The sequence below is a fragment of the Rhinolophus ferrumequinum genome, chromosome 24 (assembly GCF_004115265.2).
Source record: "Rhinolophus ferrumequinum isolate MPI-CBG mRhiFer1 chromosome 24, mRhiFer1_v1.p, whole genome shotgun sequence".
In the NCBI taxonomy this organism is placed as follows: Eukaryota; Metazoa; Chordata; class Mammalia; order Chiroptera; family Rhinolophidae; genus Rhinolophus; species Rhinolophus ferrumequinum.
This window is the reverse complement of record NC_046307.1, coordinates 29675701-29697253: the sequence shown is the minus strand read 5'-3', so window position 1 is coordinate 29697253 and position 21553 is coordinate 29675701. Positions and strand designations below refer to the sequence as shown.

Here is a 21553-nt window from a genome sequence, read left to right as displayed (position 1 = left end):
TGGGATGATTCAACAGTCGTTTTTAAACCCTCTTTTGTAACAAAATTGGAGAAGGAAAAAAAAGGTTGAAAAAAGGCAAACAGGAAGGCCTACATTTTGATAACAGATGGAAGACAAAAGATATTGGACTTTCTTTGTCTACCCACTCACTGCAGGCCTCTGGACCTCTTTGTCCTCGTGTGAAATGAGGATGATGGACCAAATTAGTTCTTAAGCCCCTTCCTCCTTTGCAATGCTGAAGATTCAGATGCAGTGTGAGTCAGGGCACTTTTCCTCCCAACTTCACCATATTCAAAAAATGAGTGTTACAATTGAAAGAGGGTTTAGACAGTGATGTCCTGGTAAACGGGCTGATTTGGGGGAAAGACAGCCTTGATTTCTAGCATATACTGATTTCCATACTCTAATTATTCCCACTATGATGATTTCAAACTGCTAATGTGACATCATTAAACTCAGAGTTAGGAAGAGAGTCACAGAATTGGCTGCTGGCTCCAGCACAGCACCAGTTGAGAATTTAAAGAAAGCGTTTTCTTTATCCTGTTCTGTGTCGAGAGGACTTCGCGGAAGAGGAGCAATTTGAACCAGGCATTGAAGGACACTGCGTTAGGATAACATCTTTCCATGGTAACTGAGAGAAATAACTCAAGCCAGCTTACAGAAAGAGAAGGAATATGAGAATGCGAATGTTTTAGCCCAAGTATCTGAACAAAGGACCCTGATAATGTAGTCATAGCACTTGCTCTGCACCTTTCAGTTTTCCTGAATCTGCCTCTACTTGGTGTCTACTTTCTCCAAGTGGCAGGAAATAGGCTAGTGGCAACCCAGGGCCATTTCCTTACCGTTAACAATTCAGAAGAAAAGCAGTGCCCTCCCATGGAGATCACATGGAAAGATTCTGATTGGCTTTGCTTGGGTCTCATGCCCAGGTTGGACTCTTCACTGGGCATAAAAGGAAAGGGTACCTGGTCCACATGCCCCTGCCCCTGCAGCCAGAGGGCAGGCAGAACGCTGGGATGGACCACTCTTTCCCTACCACCCAGTACACCTAAGATTCACCCATACAGACTTTCCCAATGGACAGAGGGGTACTGGGCAGATAAAAGCCATGCATTTCTAGTAGACATCTGGGTAAGGCTTTGTGGAGAGGCACAAGAGTGAGCACTGGTTAGAGAGAACTGCATCAGTGGAGGTGTAGAAACATAAAAGTTGAAAGTTCATTTAGGATCCAGCAAGAAGGATACCCTGACCAAAGCAAGGCTACCCATAGGGCAGGGGTTCTTAATCAAGGGTGATTTGGCCCCTCTTAGGACATTTGGCAATGTCTAGACATATTTCTGGTTGTCACACGGGTGGGGTGTGGATAGGGGTTGTCTATTCTCATCTAGAGAGTAGAGGCCAGAGATTCTGTTCAACACCCTACGATGCACAGGACAGTCCCCACAACGAAGATTTATCCAGCCCCAAACATCTATAGTGCTGGGGCTGAGAAACCCTGACATACAGGAAAACTCAGAGAAGAGGCTGGAAAGATGTCAAATCATAGAGACCTTTCAGTTAGCGAGGCTACAGAAAGGCTATGGTGCTCAGGCTTTATTCTATAACTATCACACAGGGAGGCATTAGAAAGATGTGAAGCAAGGCTAACGCAGCTGTCCCACCCTCTGCTCCTTCTGCCTGAGCCCTCCCCATGCCTCCTTTGCCGCCTTTGCGTGGCTGGCCCTTTTCTATGCTTCGTGACTCGGCTTAAATGTTACCTACTTAAGAGGTCTTCCCAGACCTTCCAATCAAAGTAAGTTGTCTCACAAACTCTGCACCATCACTAGTTTGGACATACGTGGAACAAGAGAAGTTTGGACAGATGTGGAGCAAGTCAAATCTACCACATCTGTCACATGGCTGCCCCTGCCGGCTTGTAAACTCTGGGGCCATGAATGTCACAATGTCATTAATCTTATCTTGTTTGATGCTGGGCATATTCTCTAGGCGTGAACAGATGTGAAATGCATTGAGTTGAATCAAAGGGGAAAGGCCTCCTCGTTTCTTACAACACTTGATACCTTTCTAATGGCACTACTGCATTTTGCCCCTTACAGTAATTTGTGTTCGCATTCATTTTCCTTGTAGAGCAGATTGTCATCTCCATATCCCCACACTCATAGTTGGTAATAAATGTTTGTGGACTGAATTAAAGACAGAAATAAGCTAGAGGGAGCAAGTTCTGAGCCCCATTTTAGCTTGAGGCAGCTCCTGGCACAGCCGTTTCATGAGTATTTTGGATTTCCTGCTATGTGACGCCATCACCAACACAAGAACCCACAGACAAGGCCCCAAGGACTCTGCTGGGCTTCAGGAGACCTAAGTTCCAGGGCTCCTCCAAAAGTTGGAAAAACATCCATCCATTCAGCTCATGAACATTTATCAAATGCTTGTAGTGTGCCAAGGGTGGCAACAATGCCTTTTCCTAGTCTTCTCATTAACCATTTCCTTACCAGCAAGAACACGCTGTGATTTCAACCTCTATTGCAGTGGAGCCCCGAGATCCCTCCTCTACCTGGGAAAGGTGCTTTCATGAGCCCTTTAGATCCTAAAGGGCCTCCAGGCATTCTAAGCCAGGTTTCCTCACTTTTTCAACTCTTGACACATCTGGGAACAGACCAACTTACCCAGAACGGGTGGTGGAAAGAGGCCCCCTTTCCAGCTATCTGTGAATCAACACACTACACTCTACTTCACCTCATCCTTCGTTCATGTCTAAAGCTCGCACCTCCCCTTCACCCAAACCAGTCTCAGTCCCCCCTCAGGGCTCGACTGAACCTCACTTCCCCAGGCCTTCCCTGACCACCCAGTTCTATATACTCAAAGTTTTTTTCTCTTCTGTAACACTCATGTCACATGAAACGACTTGCATCGTCCTCACTAGACTCTTCAGTTCCATGAGAGCCGACACCAAGCCTATTCGGTTTCCCGCTATATCCCCAGCACCTACCTTGGGGGCTGACACATAATAGATGCTCATTAAATGTTTGCTGAATGAATGTTCATTGAGCCCAACTAATTTTTATCCTCAATACTATTTATGTAATATAAGTCTCTACATGGTTCAATGGCTTACCAAACACCTTTATGAGTGAGAGTCCCAACTTTGGGGGTAAAGATAGTGCAGTCATATTATTATTCTCCCAACTTTTCAAAAAATGAAACACCATCTATGGCTTAACTGACTTGTCTAAGGTGGCGGAACCCGCATTAGAGTTCAAATACGTATCTGCATTAAAATTCTGACTGTGAATCCCGGATCCTATACCATCATTTAACCAGATGCTCTGGCAGCTGAGTGAAGTACTGGTACCCAGTGGAAGAGAGCAGTGGAACAAAGAGGGAGAAGCAAAAGCCAGGCCTCTGATGACCTTTCTTTCCCCTAGTGTGTGCTTGCTACCTAAACAGGATCATTCTGCCTGTTCTGGGATCTGGGAACTCCAGCAGGGCTGGGCCAGAGAGTGAGGCTAGCAAAGCCTCAAATCCTGGGGAGGAGGAAGGTGAAGGCTGCGACACAGGGCACCTTTCCACACTGTTACATGTGTGCACACTCACATCTGGACAAAATCCACAGCAAGACATGCATACATATAAGCATCCCCAGAATGAGGCCCTGTACAAACAGGTGTCACACAGACATCATGCACGTACCCTCAAATCCACAGTGGATGAATGCTCACATGCACGCAACCCAGGTGGCTCTGCACACACAAGCAGACGTGCCCACACCTTTGCAAACTCCTGGATAACAATCACTCTCGTGCATGTAAACCTCCAAACACACTGACGGCTTCTACACACAGAGAGATGCATCCGGACACCCAAGTTGTAACCTGCGCTGGAAGTTTTTCCAAACCGTCTCCGAAGGGAGAGCGCTGCGCTGCAGGCCTGCCCACGTGACCGGGAGGAAGGAGCTCCGGCTAGTGACGGGATGGAAAAAGTATGCCTGGGGCAGGCGCCGAGCGGGTTGCTGTCGCCGCGGGAGGCGGAGACGCGGAGCACAGCCGACCACTTGCTTAGTCGCTCCGGACGCTCCTGGACGTGGCCCGCGGCAGCGAGGGTGAGTGTCCGCCCGCTGCCCGCGGAACGTGCGGGCGGGGAGGGGAGGATACGCGGTGCTGTAGGAGGAGGGGGGAGGGGGACGACTGCGAGCGTTCTCTCTTTGCAGGCCAGGTAGCCCGCGGATTCCTAGCTCTCGACCTCCGCCTTCTGAATTATAGCATGAATTAACATTTATTGAGCACTCGCCAGGCTCTGTGCTCAGTGGTTTACCTATTGATCGGAACAGCTCTGCCATTTATTGAGCGCCTATTTTGTGCCAGGCCCTGCCAGCCCTCTGCCTGTGCTGTTTCATTTCCATGACAACAGGTTATCCCGGTCTGCGGACGAGGAACCAGGCTCAGAGTTGTTAATGACTTGCTCAGGGTTGCACAGCTAGTAACCGGTGGTAAAGGGGCTTGAACCCTGGTAAGTCTGAGTCCAATACCTGAGCTAACAATCACAGTTAACATTTATCCAGTGCATTATCTCATTTACTCTTCACAATATTTGTTTAATTAAATACATTATACAGATGGGCAAACTGAGCTCCAAAGGTACTGAATGGCAAACTGAGATTTGCACCCAGTTCTTCGTAACTCTCTTCACTCTCCCTCCTCCTCCAAACTGCTTGTCTGCAAGCTTTGTCTTCTTTTTTTTCTTTGTTCATATTTCTCCATCCCCACTGCCACTGCCCCTTCTCTGCGATCTTCCTCTGTTCTTTTACCACGAAATTCTCCTGCCCAAAACCCTTCAAGAGTCACCCCCTTAGACTGGCCATCTCCCAGAGGCCCTGCGTCCCTGCCATGTGAACCAGCAGCTGTGCAACCGCAATGTCTGAAGACCGATACTCAGGTAGCATTGTCGCCGCCCATCTCCATTTCTGCCCTCCCGTCTGCACAGTTCTCCTCTGACTTATCCTCTTACCTGGTCATCATATCCATTATGCCCACTTTCCACTGCCAACTTGTCAGACCCTCCACCCTGTCAGAGAATCACTACTGCCCTCCCTTCTAACACAGCAAGTGCACCGCAGAGCCTGTTTCTTCCCAAATGTCTGACTTCTCCCCATGCCTTCGCAGGGACACCAACCTTGCCTGTCTTCTAATCCTAAAACACTAGTCTTACCTTTTGTTTTAAATGACCTAAAACTAACAATACTCATGGCAAGACAGTTCAGGAAGGTAGAAAGTGGAAAGTAAAATGCCCACACACCCCTCCCTAATTCTGAAAGGTAACCTCTTCGACAAGATGCTGTGTCCTTTCGGAAATTTCATATATATTTGTGTGCATCTATCTTTTTTTTAACTCAAGGAGAATCATACTTTACATTCCATGCTGCAAATTGCTTTTTTCACATTGTGTATCTTGGCCATCTTTCCGTATCTGCATATATAGACCTGCTTTGCTCTTACAATTCTGTCGTAGTGTGTCTTTGCACCAATGATTTCTTTCACAAATGTACCGAGATTTCTTTCACAAATCTGGGGTCATCATTGAAGCTACTCTGCCTCCATCAAATATTCAGCAAAGTCCCCAAGAAGTTACTTCCTTCTCTGTAAATGCCTCCATTCTGCCCTACCATGTTATACCTTCTCTCATTGTCGTCCGCTGAGTGGACATAGACAACTGAACCTTCTTTCCCAAAGCCCCTGCTCTGCTGCCTCCTACTCCCAAATGTCTTCATCAGGTACCAGAGTCCCTGCAGACACTCACAGTTTCACACTACTCCTTCCTCCAGGGCCAGGGCCTCCAGCCTGGCTTTGCCTCCAGGAGGTGCACTCTTGCACAAACAGGAGTCCTACTCAGCAAGTTCTAGTCCAGGTTTACTTCTGAAAGGAGTTCGATGCCGAATCTTTTTTCAAGGAAATAATCCTTCCTGGGATTTGTGCATTTCTGTAAATGGCTTATTTCTACCACACACACACACGCACATGCACAGCTGCCATGTTAAGGCTTTGTGGACATGAGCCCTGGGCTCTGAGTCAACATGCCTGGGTTCCATCCCAGCTTTGACCTGGGAAAAATGACTTCACTTTTCTGAGCTCTGTTTTCTTTCCTGCCACATGGGGATGATAATATCTTTTAATTTCTCCCATCATATCTCTCCTTGTTTTCACATATTATTGTTATATCAGAGAACATTACTGTTATTGAGTGCTTCTGTGGGCTGGTTACTGCACTATCTCATTTAATCCTCATAGTTACTTTAAAAGGGAGGCCCAGGCAACCAAATCACTCAGGATGACATTCCTAAAGACCTCAAATCATGCAAGCTGGTATCCTTCAAAACTCACCTGCCGAAGGACGGCAGTATTTCTGTTCACCTCTTAGAATAGAGCTGTCTTGTGTGGCTGTAGCATTAATACAGTTTACAATTTATAATTCATACTGCCTTGCAAGGTCCTTGACAAATTTTCACACATAAAGTGAAACCATAAATATTTTTGTATCATGCGATTTCAAATTCAAATGATTCAAATATGACCATACAGTATTGTTTTTTTCTCATTTTACAGACAAGGAAACTGAGGCTCAGAGAGGTTCAATAATTTGACAAAAGTCAAACAGCTAGAAAATGATTCTTAACCATTTCTTAACCACCAGACCATCTCTGTGCTTCTTAAAGGCCTATCTTGTGTCAGATCTTTAGAGTTACCCCAAAAGTCTGTCAGGGTCTGACCAGAAGTGACTCTATGAAGACCAGCAAGCCCTTGGAAGTCAAGGAAAAGCTAGCCTTTTCTCTCCAGCCCGACAGAGTTCAGACTTTGTTCCTCTCCCTCAGTTCCTGGATTCCTGCTATACCATTCCAAGGGATCATCTAACCCCCAAATTTCCTTTCCCTGCCTTCAGCGTGGTCCTGGCTGCCCTTTGAGAGACAGCCTGTTACAAAGAGAAAGGAGGAGCGAAGTGTGCTTTCTCTCCCAGTCACACAGGTGTGCCAGGCTGGATCCTCGGTATAACCAGATGCTGTGCCCTATAAGAGTGGCAACCACACATTTTCATTTCAGATCCCCAGTGTCTGGCCTCAAAGGTAACATGAATAAGCAACACTATTTATTGGGCATCCTCATGAAGCCATGGTGCCACGCACCGGCACGCATGATGTCCCATTTGGCCTCCTGTCACTTGCCGAGCTAAGCACTGTCCCATCGGACTCACGTGTCTTTGTATTATGGAGCTTGAACACGCCAGACGGCTCACAGGTGTGGGGCCTCAGTAGGACTCCCTTTTGGTAGCAACTGACAGAGACACAACTCAAACTAGCTTACATGAAAATGGAGAATTGATTAGAAGATTACAGAGGCCTCTACCTGAAACGCCACGGGACGCACGGAGGGAGCTCAGAACTGTTTCTCATGAGCTCAACTGCAGTTGGTGACAATTACAATTTTAAACAGGGTCTAAATTTTTGCATCATGTTTTACTTCCAACATCCATTGTCTTGCTTGATTCTAAGGACAAGAAAATAATGAAATAATGCATAATAATAGGTAATGCTTTTTATACCTCTTACCATATTCCAAACCTTCTTCCAGGAACATTGTGTATTGTAACCACCTTCTCAGATGGATACTGTTACTGTCGTCCCCGTTTTGGAGAGGACAGGGCTGAGGGAGAGAGAGTAAGTAATTTGTAAAAGGCCCCACAGATAGTTGGTGGAATTTCAAGTCAAGCAGCTATGCTTAGAGCTCGTACAATAGCTGCCATGTGAAATGAGCCCTTGAAATGTGGCCGGCCTGAAGTAACATGTGCTTCCAGTGGTAAATACGCACCAGGCTTCGAAGACTTAGTACTAATTAAAGAAGGTAAAGTGTCTCTCATTAATCATTTTTACATTGATTACATGTTGTGATGATGCTATTTGAGACCTAGTAGGCTAAACAACATACCTTAGTAAAATTCGTGTCACCTGCTTTTCTTTCTAACCTTTTGCACATGGCAATAAGGTCATGTGAAGTGACGTATGTGGCCTCACATCCTATGCTGGTTGGATAGTGCTGTTCAAACGTGCTCCCCAGCCCTCTGACCTGTCACTTGGAGGCTGGCTGTCAGGAGACCCCCCACACCTGCTGCATCCTTCTCTCTCGCTGCAGTGCTGGGCAGGTCCGAAGCTTGATGTCTTTGGCCTCAACCACCCCAAAGCCTGAGTGTGGCCCTCACAGCTGAGGTCCAATGAGAAGCAGCCCAGGGCCCAGATGATACGTTTGCTGGCCTCTAAGGATCTGGGATGGTAATACCATGACCACCAGGCTGACTTCTGGGTGCTTTCAGCAGCGCCGCTGAGACAAACCCACAAGGTCCTGGCGCCTGAGACCTCATTAGATTAGGTCATGGTTTGGCCTTGGATCTCTTTTTCTAGACTGAGCCAGAAATAGAGGGTGGAAGAGAGAAAACAGTAGATCAGATATTTCCTGGAGCCTGTTGGCAGATGGGCCCAATGACTTCTAATGCTCTGTATTTAGACTCTGGATGCTGGAGTGTTTCCAAGTGCGGATCAATCTGGAGTTCCCAGGAAAGGGGACCGTTGGGCGAGCCACGAGTGAGTCGCTGCAGCCAGCCCCTCTCTCCGGCAGTTGGTCTCTCTCGGCTCTTCAGAGAAGCCGGAGAGGGCTGTTCCCAATTTTCTTCCTGGAATTCAAGGAGGGTGTGGAGTGTTTTTCATTATAGAATTTGCACTCCCGTCAAAGCCAATTTTTAGCGAGGTTCGTCTACAAGCAAGCCCTGCCCCATTCCAACCACCAGCCCTTCCCTTTTAACTTCAAACACCCAGAGAATTGCCCAGTTGGGTCAGATTTTTGTGTCCTCCCCTACCCAGAACGAGGCCTCCGGTGAAACGTTCCAGGGGCACCGAGTATTAGGTCAGGACTGCGTGCTGTTAGTAGTTCCGCTGCAGTTGGCGGCAATTACAATTGTAAACAAGGCTCTAGCTTGTGTATCACGCTTTGCTTTCAACATCCATTATCTTGTTTGATTCTCAGAACAACTCTGTGAGGCAGGTGGTGTGAGTGTTACCTCCATTTTATAAGTGAGGAAACTGACACCCAGATAAGAGGAAATGACTTTTCTACAGTCACATGACCAGTAAGATACAAAAATAGGACAGGGACCCACATCTTCTGAATCCAAGTCCAGTCACCTCACTAGGTTTCCCTCAGTAGCCACGTGTGGCTTTGTCATCCACACACTTGCTGAAGTCCTTTTGATCCCGTTGCTCTTTTATTATGAATAACCATTTCATTTAAGGCTGGAACAACCACTGGTATGAGCTGAGCACGTACTGCATGCAGGGCAGGCACTGTGCTAGGCTCTGGTGACATACCAGGGAGCCAGACCGGTAGGACCTCTGCTTTCCCGGACCTTCCACTTCAGGGCAAGGACACGGTTCACGACTCAAGAAACAAATAAATATATAACCACAACTTGGGCCAAGTGCTTTCAAAGGAAGACCAGGGTGGTCTGAGCCTTTAAACAGGGGTGGGTGGGTTATTTGATATCCTGTCCTGGGCCAGGCCTGTCTGAGGGGAGGATATTAGACCTGAGACCAGAAGGATGAGGAGGGAGCCAATTAGCATTCGGGGGCGTTTTAGGCAGAGTTCTGTCCCATTGCTGAGCATTTACTGTGTCACACACTGGACTAGACGCTTTGACTACATTATCTCATTATTCCTACACAAACTCCACGAAGTAAGTATACTGTTATCTCCATTGGATAGCTGAGGAAAGTAAGTGGTTGGGTTTCTTATGTTTCTTCATCGCTGAGTTAAACAACAGGCCCTACCTATCAGTGTATCACAGCCAGATAACCAACCGGTCAAATTTATTTGAGCATAATTCATATCTTCTAATCTCCAAGGAGAGATTGTTCAGAACTCAGTCTCAGCAGCCTTGCTCAAGGTGCAGACAAGCGTCTCCAGAGTTTCTACGGACAGAGCTTGTTCAGGTAGAGTCAGCGAGAGACCGACGTCCCACTTTGGGCCCCTCTCACATCACAGTCTGGGTGGAAGGCCCTTGGGAAGGAACCCGGGGACCATGTCCTGAGAGCCAGGGGCCGAGGGAGAAGGAAGAGGGAGTCTCCTTCCTCGACAGTGGACTTCAGGCTGGGCCCTTTAGCTCCCAGCGTTTTCCTGGAACACGTGTATTTTTGAATCATTAGCTGCTTAACTGAGAGATGAGGCCCAGGGGTTAGGCAAATTAAAACCAGACCACAGAACTTCATCCAAGTTTGGCACCTCATGATTCCATTTTGGGGGTTTAACCAACTAACAATTGTTTTTCCCTTCCGCAGGGAGACTTCCCATTTCAACTCACATCAGAAAGGACAATTTAGGAACTAAGGTTTTTTAAAAAGGTTTGGAAGGACTAGTACTTTTTTGTTTGATCAGTTGGACAGATATTTATGGAGCACCTGCTATATGTAAAATCCTCTGCAAACCCCCTCCCAACCCCCACCGAGTAGGGGTGGGGGCCCTGTGCTCTCGGAGGTCAAAAGCAAGGAGGGGTTAGATCTGGTTTGGGTTAGGGAAAAAAAAAAAAAAAACAGGAAGGGAGAAAACTTATTTAAATCCAAGAGGATCAGGGCCTTTTTGGATTTAGTCCACTGCGTTGTCTTCCCTTTGCTGTGGATTTTCTTGAGGACAGACGCTGGGTCTCAAACACTCACTAATTAAGCAAGTGTTTCTTGAACACCCACTGTGTGCAAGGAAGTTGGATGCCCTGGGGACAGAGCAGGGCAGTTGCGGTCCCTGCTCCCATGGGGCTTCCATTTTCGTGGGAGACAGCTGGGAGAGGCAACAGGCCCAAGTAAGCAGGTGAGCAGGCAAATACGGTGAATACAGGTGAGCTTGCAAGGGCTGGAAAGACAGAAACAAGATGCTGGGGTCCAAAGGGAGAGCTGTCTGAGAGAGTACGTCAGGGAAGTCCTTGGAAGAAGTGACAGTTAAGCTGAAACACAAGAACAAAGAGCCAGCACGCCAAGAGGGTGGGGCCCCTGGGTTTCAGGCAGAGGGGCATAAAGGAGCTTAGCCTGAAGGAGAAGGGGGTGCTGGGCAGGAGGAGCTGGGGTTAGGGTGGTGCCAGGGGGGCAGCTCGTTTAGTGCCCTGTGGACCATGTCAGAGTCTCTGAAATTTGCTATTTGCAGCCAGCAGCCACTGGAGTGAGATCCTGCAGGAAGTGACATGGCTGAGTTATGTTTTTAAAGGATCCCTCTGGCTTCAACGTGGAGAGCGCATGTTGAGCATGGAGGGGAGCAAGAGATCAGGGAGGAGGCTCTTGCAGGATCCGAGCAAGGAAATGAGCTGATGGGGCGAGGGGTATGCTCTGTGCACCCCGGTATTTTGGTTGAGCCCCTGGGAACACACTATTAACACTCCAAAGGGGCCTGCAGAGGAGAGTCAGGGTCCAGGAGGCTACCCCTCTGGCCACCCACCTCCTCATCTTGGCTAAGCGAAGTACAGGCCTCTCAAAGAACAGGAGGTATTCTTCAAGCATCGGTTTACTCAAGTATCCTGAGGGGGACAAAAAGCATCACTTTTACATTTTCAAAGTTGTGTGTGTGTAATGACAACACAGGATATCAAAGAAATCTCTCATGCTCTGTGCAGTTTTGCCATGTACTTCCAGGCCTCTTATGTAATTCGGGATATTTAGGAGGAAAAATCAAAGAAACGCTGACATAATGGAAAGCATTTGGGCATTAGGGTCAGCCAAACCCGAGTTCAAATATAACTTCTGCCGCGAACTAGTTGTGTAAACATGAGCAAAGTAGCCTCTCTGAACTTCAGTTTCCTCTTCTCCGAAAGAGGAAAAAATAGCAGGGGATGGGAGCAAGGTGCAGTGGGTTACGTGTGGTCTGCAGAGCCCCTCAGACATGGGTTCGAACGCTATCCCCACTGCTTTGACTATGTGCCTTTTCGGTAAATCATTTGACTTCTTAGAGCTTCTGTTTCTTCCTCTGAAAAATGGAACAATTAAGCTGACTACCTTCCCAGGGTTTATTATAAACTTCGAACAAAAGAATTCAGGGAAAGAGCAGCACACAGGGCCTGGGATGGTGTAGGGGTTCAGTGCATCGGTTTGCCTCTGCCTTGGGGTTCCTGTCTGTAACTGAAGGGGTTGGATCAGACCATTCCTTGCGGCCTTCCCCAGTTTGTGATTCTGAATTGATTTAAAAGACCCTGGAGGCGGTAACCTATCTGGATTGCTTGGTGCCTTGACACCCCACCCGCAGGTTTTCTCACCACCTTGGTGTGGAGAGCAGGCTGGGGGACCAAACCTGGGAGGGGTGGGGGCACAGGTTGGGAGCAGGGCTATTTGGAGCCTTGTTTTCCTTGGAGGTGCCTTGGGGGCAAGGTCTCACCTCTCCCTCCCTCTAGCTTTGGAACCAGAATCTATTTTCCCTGCCTTTATTTCCAAAACAGTTCCTGGCTCGGCTGCGCTGCGGGAACTTCTCCGCTCCAGCGCTGAGAAATCCCTTGCTCCCTGTGTGTTCCAGAGCCCTGCTCCTCCACCCTTCCACTGGGGCCTGCCCTGGGCCAGCCGTCATTGAGCACGATCCCTATTGTCCAAAGGGGCTGGTGCTAGGCAGGCTGGGCCTTGGTGCTAGGAGGCTCTCAGAGCAGAGCCTCCTCCCTCTTGCCGGGCCTGTGTGGCTGACAGTGGAGGCCAGGGCAGGGCGTGGTAAACGGACAGGGGTAATCCCCTCTCTCCTTTCATCAAGCGGTCTCTCTTTCCTGCCTGTCTTCATCTAGCCGGTCACAGGACTTTCACCTGCCTCGGAGGCTGGCTCCTGCTCCCTTCTTCCCTCTCTATATCGTCCAAAATATTTGCAGATTGCAACTTTCCAATTTCAAACCTGCTTTAAGAATTCGGTTTCTTTTCTAGGGGCCCAGAGGTGTCGCAGCTCACTAGTCACACCAACCAGTTTCCAAGACTCTCATCAAGTAGGCGAGGGAGGAGATCTCCATTCCCGGGGCCTGGGCTGTGTCTAGGGCACCATTTTCCAAAAGTACATCATGTGTGTAACAGTTCCATGGTGAGCATATGTGACACCAGGGGCTGCAGCTTTAGTTTTGCCTCCCTCTGCCGCTTTATAATTTAGCCACTGGTAACCCACTCCCAGGTAATCTGTCTTCCTTGATCTTCATTTAAAGGTGCGAGTTCTTTCTGTCCCCCAGTGAAGGTGCAGGTGCAAAGCTGGAAGAGCCATCTGCTCCCTTTCTCAACTCACCTCTTTCCAGGTGGAAGGAAGGAGAGAAAGGACAGGTAAGGGGACAGACAGCAGGAGGGTTCTTCCATGTGTCACGACTGGGACAGAGACTAACCTGCCCTGCCTCTCTGTGCTGGCTAATATTGAAGCTGCCTCTTTCGTGGGGTTGCTGGCTCTGTGGGAGTTCCCATATTGGCCCTATGGCTGAATGGCCCTGGGGCCAGCCATGCACACTTTTTTATCGCTGCCATGTCCAAGCCTCGTCCTCAGTTTCTGGTTTTCAGGTGGCAGCCCCTCGTGGTTATCATTGCTCGCTCTCTGTCAGGATGCCTCTGTCCCAGGCCAGCTCCCACTGTGGAATGTCTGGCGCACCCCATCTACCAAGCAGGGCCAGAAGGCTCACAGCCCCCTTCCCAGGCAGCAGCCGTGAGCTCTCTTTCCCCGTCCACCCAGGCAGACAGCCAGTCTCTTGCCTTCTCTCTTCCTCACACAGGCCTCAGGTGCATGTTCACTCTTCCTTCCCCTCCCCGCGACAGGGGTTACATTTTTTAAATCCTTGATCTGACAAGAGTGCCAGGAGTCACACGAGGAGCTCCTAAACGGTTCCTTTGTCAATCCTTCACTTTGGCCTGATTTGGGTCCTCAGTTGGGTATGTAGCGTCTCATGTGTCCTGGTGCCCAGGCAGAAATTTTGATTTCAAGCCCCTCTAACACTCATCCACTGTCTTTCATTGCACCATCTCCCAAGGACCTGGTCCCCGGAACCGTGCCTCCGTGCAAGTCTCTTTCCTCACGTAGTTCCACAGGCCTTCCTTACGTCTCCGCAGAGGCTCTGCCTCAGGGCCTTGCCGCCGTGTTCCTGTCTGGGGGTTTCCAAGGTCTGCGTGCATGTTTGTGGGGGCTTGACCAGGGTTCCTTTAGAATGGATGTTCAGTTACAGAGAGTGCTCCTCGTTAAAAAGGGATACTAGAAATGGGTATGGAGACATTAAAGCTACGCCGTGCCCGGACCGGAACTGTTTGTTCTGGACTTAATCAGGATTGAAGAAACTAGAAAGAAAACAACTTAGTTACTATATGATGTGATAATATATCGAGCAATAACTGGTACTGAATCATCTCTATCTAGGGGCACCTCTAGGACACTTCCCTACAGAAACCCTCTGAGTTTCAGAGAAGGAGAGTGACTTGTCCAGAGTCACACTATTGGTAAGCATCGGGGCTGAAAGTGGAACAGACACCCCCCCACACACCCCCACACCTCCCACCCCCCCGTCCCGGGTCACTGCAGTGCTGTGACCCCCACCTCCCTGGCAGGAGAAGCCTGGTTTTTCCTCCTCTTCATTTGTCCCCAGGGTTAACAATTCTGGAGAGGCCGGGAGGAGAGGTGCCGTCAGCCTGTTTCCCGAGGTGGCCCACAGGTCTGGACAGGCTCCCAGGCCCAGGGTGAAGCAGAGTGTGATGGGAAGGGAGGCTGAGGACCCAGGAGGGAAATGTGAGCTGTCAGGGCCACCCCGGAGCAGGGTTTCTGCCCTGCCCCCAGCATTGTAGGTAGGCGGAGGGGCCCCAGTCGCCTAAGGCTGTGTGGGAAGAGTGACACCAGCAAAGCTTCATATCTGGAAAGAGGAAAGACTGGAGTGGGAAAGGCTCAGCATCAGAGGGGAGGGCGCCTTGGCCTTGGTGACCATCTAGTCTAGTAGTTGTCAAAGGGGGTCCTGGACCACCCCCAGCAGCATCACTCGGATACTTAACAATAATGCAAATCCAAATCCATCGTATACTTGTGGGGGGAACCCAGCAATCTGGGTTTGAACAAGCCCTCCAGGACAGTCTGATGCACGCACAAGTGTGGGAACCAACCCCTTATTGTGCAGGGAGGGAACCTGAGGCCCAGAGAGGGGGAAAGGGCTTGCCTGAAGTCACACAGCAAGTTACCACTGAGGAGCTCATCCCCGTGGCAGGAAGCCATACCTGAACAGTCCCCTTTCTGGCTTCATTCTCAGGGGAGAGGCTGTTGATTGCAAAGTGACTGAGCCAGTGTGTTGAGAGATTTTGGACAGGCCACTTATTCCTGGCTTCTGCGTCTGCACAGCGAGGGCCAGGGACTGGAGCCCTCCGGGCATGGAACACCAGTGTTGCTGCGAGCATGCGATTGCTGCCACCAGCCTTAGGGACACAATGTCCAATTAAGACACACGGAGACTTGCAAAGTCTCCAAACTATTACTTCCCTACCTCTTTCCTAGGAAGCTATTACAGGATATATGTCACCAAAAGGAGGAAGTAAAAAATAATAATAATTTTTTTTTTTTTTAAGAAAAGAGAGAGACGTGGGATTTGTAAAACAGATAAACGGAGGAGAGAGGCAAAGAGAATCACCACAATGATTATAAAGTGGATCCTGGGGGGACAAGTGTTTGGCATGTTCAAGGATTAGAGGAGGAGAATGAAGGGTTCCAGACTTATGCCTTCAGGAAAATAAATGGAACTGATAGATTATCTGATATATTTGACACTATAGTTAATCGTGACATTTAACACTAAGCAAATGAAAGAATAAACGTTATTAATACCTCCAGTAAGAAAAGTGTGTACAAAAAAGGAACTATGTATATAGGACGGTGCTTAGCTTAGCAGTAAACAATACTTTTATAATAGTTCAAAGAGGGAATTTTGATTAAGTCAAAAATTATACTTGAACTCCATGAAGGAGACGAAATAGGGGCCGAGTGAGTGATGGAAGAGACCGGAATCCTCATCTTTCGTAGTAAGATTCAAAATGTAATATCTAAAATCGACGAATCAAAAGAATGAGTAGAAGCATACTGTCTTTTAATGGAAGTAAACACCCAGAAAAACAGCCCAAAGAGTTTGGGGCAGGAGGTTGAGGTTAAGGATGGGTGGGAGACCACAGTTTTTCATTGTAAGCCACACAGTATCATTTGACTTTGTAAACAGTGTGAGTGTATTATTTCAATTAATACTTTTCACTTAAAAAAAAAAATAAAGGCGGGGGGTCGTTGCTCAGGTTTGGGGCACCGTCACTCAGAACGGAAGCTTCACTTCTCCTCACCTGCTGATGTGCCACCCCGAGTCACCTGGGAGAAGCATCCTGGTTGCCAATCATCACCTGCAATTTGAAGTATTTCTGCCCTTGTAGCTTTCCATTGGCGCCTCATATGTGAGGAAAACCACGGATCGTTTCTCTGTGTCCACAGCGCCCCCCAGTCAGCTGTCACTGGGCTGTAAGTCCTGCCACTCCAGAGGATGGCGGTGTGAGGATGGCTGCCTCACCCCCAGGGCCCCTCCAAAGTATACTCTGAGCCCACAACTCAGCTCATCCAAATATGTACCCAGGACACGACGGCACTGCCCAGCTACTTGTACGTGATGTAGGAGAAAGCAGGAGCCACAGCTGAAACTGAGTCTGTCTCAGCTGCCACCTCCTCCCCCTGGCGCCTCCCTGACAGACCACAGTCCACTCAGTGATGGGACCCACTGCTCACAGCTCCCTTGCCTCCCACAGGTGAACGCCATGATCCCCTGGGTGCTCTTGGCCTGTGCGCTCCCTTGTGCGGCGGACCCTCTGCTTGGTGCCTTTGCCCGCAGAGAAGGGCTCCAGAAGGGCTCCCCTCAGCTTGTCTGCAGCCTGCCTGGTCCCCAGGGCCCGCCCGGCCCCCCGGGAGTCCCAGGGCCCTCAGGAATGGTGGGAAGAATGGGCTTTCCCGGCAAAGATGGCCAGGATGGCCAGGATGGAGACCGGGGAGACATCGGAGAGGAAGGTAAGAGGCCCAGTGCCTGCCCCTCCTGTTTCTACCCCGGGGGTGGCAGCATCTGGCCCAGAGGGGGCTTGTGAAGTTGTGAAAACTCGTATTAATCCTACCTGATGACGAACCAAATTAACATGTTCTCCCGAAAGGAACGGTGGGTAGTAAAGCTTATGTTCCTTCCCCAGCTGCAACATTGATTTGCTGAGTAATGTTGGGCAAGTTTCCTGAAATACTCTTCAGAACTCCGTTGGTTGCAAGTGACAGAAACCCAATTGATAGCCCCAAATGGAATTCATTGGCTTGAGCTTTAGGAGTGTCTGGGTCCAGGAGCTCAAATATTGTTGTCAAGGCCCTGCTTCTCTCTGTGTGTTGGTTTTGTTCTCACAACATTCTCGCTGGAAGTTCTGAAATAGCTACTGGTGGGCTCAAGCCTTCCTCCTCAGGACATAATCCATAGAGCAAATCTCAGGATAACTTATCCTCCTTGATCAAATGTGCGTCCTGGACCAGTCCCTTTGACCATGGAGGTGAGGTACCACCATTTGCCAGGACTGGGTCATGTGCCCACCCCTGGGTGTATGTGTGGGGGTGGGTGATGAGGACAGTTGGTCATTGATTGACAGCTTCACTGGGACCCCATGAAACAGCCAAGTGCTGCTCCCAGAAGAAGGGATGCCAGGCAGCCAGCAGATATGGGAGATTGCATACTCTCGGCAGGTTCTCTCGGCCTTGACACTCCTTATATCTCTGAATTCCACCCCAGTAACCAGGTACTTTCCAGTGTCAGCAATATCCCAAAGTGTACACTTTAAGCAGTAGGGAAATCATCGTGACTTTTATTTGTATGGCACTTTAACACTGACAAAGCATGATCCCACTTCCTGACCACAGTGGTAAACTCAGGTCTGGGCATGTGCTCCACGCAGGGCCAGCCCGAGTTTTCCCTGACATTCACCTCAGGGGTCTCGGGGGGCCCCTAAGGGAGGGTATCTCTGCTATTGACTTTTACCCCTTGATCAAGAGTTATGAGGATGTAGGCTTGGGGCTGCTTTGGGCCACCTCTCGTGCCATGTATTGAGTCTCTGCTGAGCATTCAGCCAATATACCAAGGAAGGCAGAGTTGAGAGATAGAGAGTCCTGACATGTGTAACCCAGATAAAGCCTTGTCACCTTGAGCCCAGTCGTAGTACAGGACAACATCCAACCACCCACCCCTCACAGACACATACAAATCCATCTCCAGGAAGGTCTTGAAAAGTAAAGTCAGCTTTTCCTGAAGTTTCTCAGAAAAGTAATCAAGAAGGAAACACATCACATAACACATGGTAGAAGCTTCCCAATAAGCTTCCTTATTTGTCTTCCTCAAAAAGTTAAATCCAAGACGTCTGTGTCTTTACTCCTCTTCATCCCTCAACCCCTTCTCCCACCTTTTGTTTATTTTCATTTTTTCAAGGAACAGCTTTGTGACCTTTCTAAGTTTTATTTTCCCCCATTCCTTGTATTTATTTTTTCGTTTTATGAGTAATACACAAATACGTTTTCATTGTAATATACTCAAACACCACAAATAAAGCAACAGTCCTCCTTAATTCCTACCCCTTCTTGTCCTCACCTCATCCTCCAGAGGTAACCACTGATAACTAGTTAAATGGGTATTCTTCCTGGCCTTTTTCTATGTATTTACATATGCGTATAATAATACCAGGCATTGCCAGGCACTTAGTATAAGCACTCTGCTCCTGAAAATTAGATGTTCAGTGAGAAAATACTATTTGGGAATCTATTCCCCAATTACTTAAAATAGAAAAAATTTAAATGCATTACATGTTAACCCAAAACTCTAAAACACTGTAAAATGCCTACATATCTACATGTAAGAGCAAAGGACCTTGTTAGGATGTAAAATGCTTACATTCTGATTACCCCATCATGTGGTGGCTAACAAAGAGTTGCCTTGTGCACAATGATGCTAAAATGTTCTTTAGCACCAGCAACCTTCAGAAGCAGGCTCCTTGATTGACATTCAGCACGCTTTTCAAAACATCTACAGCCAATTTTGCCAGTCTATCAATTGTCCCAATTTTACAGTTGTGTTTGGATGTGACTCAGATCTTCACCTGTACTATGTTTTGTTTAAAATGTTGCACTGAGTTTAGGGGACATGAACGTAAATCTTTCCTATATAATCGTGGGCCAAAAATGTTGTATTGAGAGAAATGCTCATTTTATGAAATATGGGTATTAAAAACCAAGAGGCATTGTTGTACAGGAAGTGTTCTGCAGGATATGCCAAGTGTATTTAGCCACTGTTGACTATGGGCCAGGCATTCTTCTATGCAGTTAAATGGGGATAGAAATATGTAGCATTGTGGTTTCCTTTTAACAAAAATAGGTTCTGTCACCTGGTCGTTTCTCTTAACAGTGTATTTTAGAGAAGTTTTCCTACAGTGCCCGTAAATCTGCCTCAGTTTTAAAACTCTTGCATAGAATTGCACATCATGGATGCACCATAATTTTTTCATTTCCCCTGGGATGGGCATTTAGTTTTGAGTGTTTGCTATTGCAAGCACCGCTGCACTAAATACCCTTCACATGTGGGCAGGAATTTGGGGCACGAGGCCGGGATTTCACTAAGATCAATGTTTTGAGATCAAGAGGCTTCTTCCAATTCTCTTCCCAACCCAATACCCATTGAAAGACTGGTCTGGCAAACAAACTAGACTCTTTCTTAGAAGGCAGGAAAAGGGGAGGGTGTGAATTGGTACAGGTTGTTTTTGCCCTGATTCACAATGATTCTGGAAGGTAAATATCACCATTCCCATTTTCTCGGTAAGACTGGGAGAAGTATCCCAGGTTATCCCATGAGTACTCATTTTTGTGTGACTCCAAAGCCTCTGTTCTTCCCATTACCCGAAGGCTTGTGCTCCAAGAATGAAAAGCCAAGGCCCACTGCCTCTGCCTGGTTTTCTGAGGGCCCCTCCATAACAACAGCTGCTCTGTCTTCCAGGTCCACCTGGCCGGACAGGTAACCGGGGAAAGCCAGGACCAAAGGGCAAAGCCGGGGCCATTGGGCGGGCTGGCCCTCGAGGCCCCAAGGGGGTGAGTGGTGCCCCGGGGAAGCACGGCACACCAGGCAAGAAGGGGCCCAAGGGCAAGAAGGGGGAGCCGGGCCTCCCGGGCCCTTGCAGCTGCAGCAGTAGCCACGCCAGGTCGGCCTTCTCGGTGGCAGTGACCAAGAGCTACCCGCGGGAGCGGCTGCCCATCAAGTTTGACAAGATCCTGATGAACGAGGGCGGCCACTACAATGCATCCAGCGGCAAGTTTGTCTGCAGCGTGCCAGGGATCTACTACTTCACGTACGACATCACGCTGGCCAACAAGCACCTGGCCATCGGCCTGGTGCACAACGGCCAGTACCGCATCCGGACCTTCGACGCCAACACAGGCAACCACGACGTGGCCTCGGGCTCCACAATCCTGGCTCTCAAGCAGGATGACGAGGTCTGGCTGCAAATCTTCTACTCAGAGCAGAACGGGCTCTTCTATGACCCTTACTGGACCGACAGCCTCTTCACAGGCTTCCTCATCTATGCCGACCAGGACGACCCCAACGAGGTGTAGCCAGGCCAGCACTGGGTCTCCATGGAGGGAACAAGCTCCTGGACTTGTGCTTACAGACCAAGACCCCCGAACTGTCTGCTGGGGGCTGGCTGTTGGGAGCTTCCACACTCAGGCCTACCTCCTCTGCCCCTGTTTCCCCATCATTAAATCCAAGCTTTTTTTATTCATCCTGCCTTCTATCCATGCACTGATTTTCTTTTTTAGTATTTACTGTGTGACAGGCACTATGCTACACTCTGGAAGCTGCCACAGTGAACAAGACAGACAGAGGCTCTGTCCTCGTGGAGCTGACATTCTAATGAGAGATACACTTTACAAGTAAATAAACAAATAATGTAATTATTGTGCCAAGATGGAAATGCACATGCCATGGCCGAGAGTATTCAGAATAACAGCAGGCAGGGAAGAGGTGGAATTCCTTTTTTTAGATTCCATCTTTTTAGGTTTACTTACATAGGGTGAAGTCTACGAATCTTAAGTGGGCAGCTCAGTGAATTTTTACATATGTGCACACCTTGTAACCTCCATGTAGATCAAGAACAGAGTATTTTCAGCCCCACCAGCTCCCCAAAGCTCTCTTAAGTCCCCTCCAAGTCAGTACCAGGAAGAGGTTAATTTTTAAGCTGAGCACTGAAGCAGGAGAGAGATGTATGCAGAGGTCTGGGGGGAAGAGGTGTCCTGACAGAAGGGGCTGCAAGTGTAGAGGCCTTGACTTTGGAACGTGCTTGGCACATCTGAGAAACTGACCTGAAGGCCAGAGAGATGCAGTGAAGTGACGAAGGAGACAGGAGGCATAAGGCACGAGGCTGGGAGATTATACAGAACCTCACAGAGTTCGTTCCGCTCAAGAAAGCTTATCAGCATGCAAGAGTGAGCAC

General features: G+C 48.5%; 1 protein-coding gene across 4 annotated transcripts; it reads left to right on the top strand.

The window, feature by feature from the left end:
• The first annotated feature begins 3971 nt into the window (after positions 1-3971).
• Positions 3972-20841, top strand: C1QTNF2 (C1q and TNF related 2). Of its 4 annotated transcripts, none has more exons than XM_033096455.1 (5): positions 3975-4099; positions 13231-13342; positions 14415-14494; positions 16811-17066; positions 20062-20824. In XM_033096455.1, the coding sequence occupies exons 4-5, from the start codon at positions 16820-16822 to the stop codon at positions 20673-20675; spliced, it is 861 nt and encodes a 286-aa protein (XP_032952346.1). In that variant the 5' UTR covers positions 3975-4099; positions 13231-13342; positions 14415-14494; positions 16811-16819; the 3' UTR covers positions 20676-20824. The 4 variants fall into 4 exon arrangements, with proteins under 4 accessions (XP_032952349.1, XP_032952346.1, XP_032952348.1 ...); XM_033096456.1 differs by lacking the exon at positions 3975-4099 and adding an exon at positions 4489-4506; XM_033096457.1 differs by lacking the exon at positions 13231-13342 and having other exon boundaries at positions 4009-4099.
• Positions 20842-21553: the final 712 nt, after the last annotated feature.

Coding starts and splice junctions, on each gene's coding strand:
- C1QTNF2 (XM_033096458.1), top strand. CDS start 16,820: ATGATCCCCTGGGTGCTCTTGGCCTGTGCGCTCCCTTGTGCGGCGGAC. Junction 17,067..20,061: donor GGGAGACATCGGAGAGGAAG/GTAAGAGGCCCA, acceptor TCTGTCTTCCAG/GTCCACCTGGCCGGACAGGT.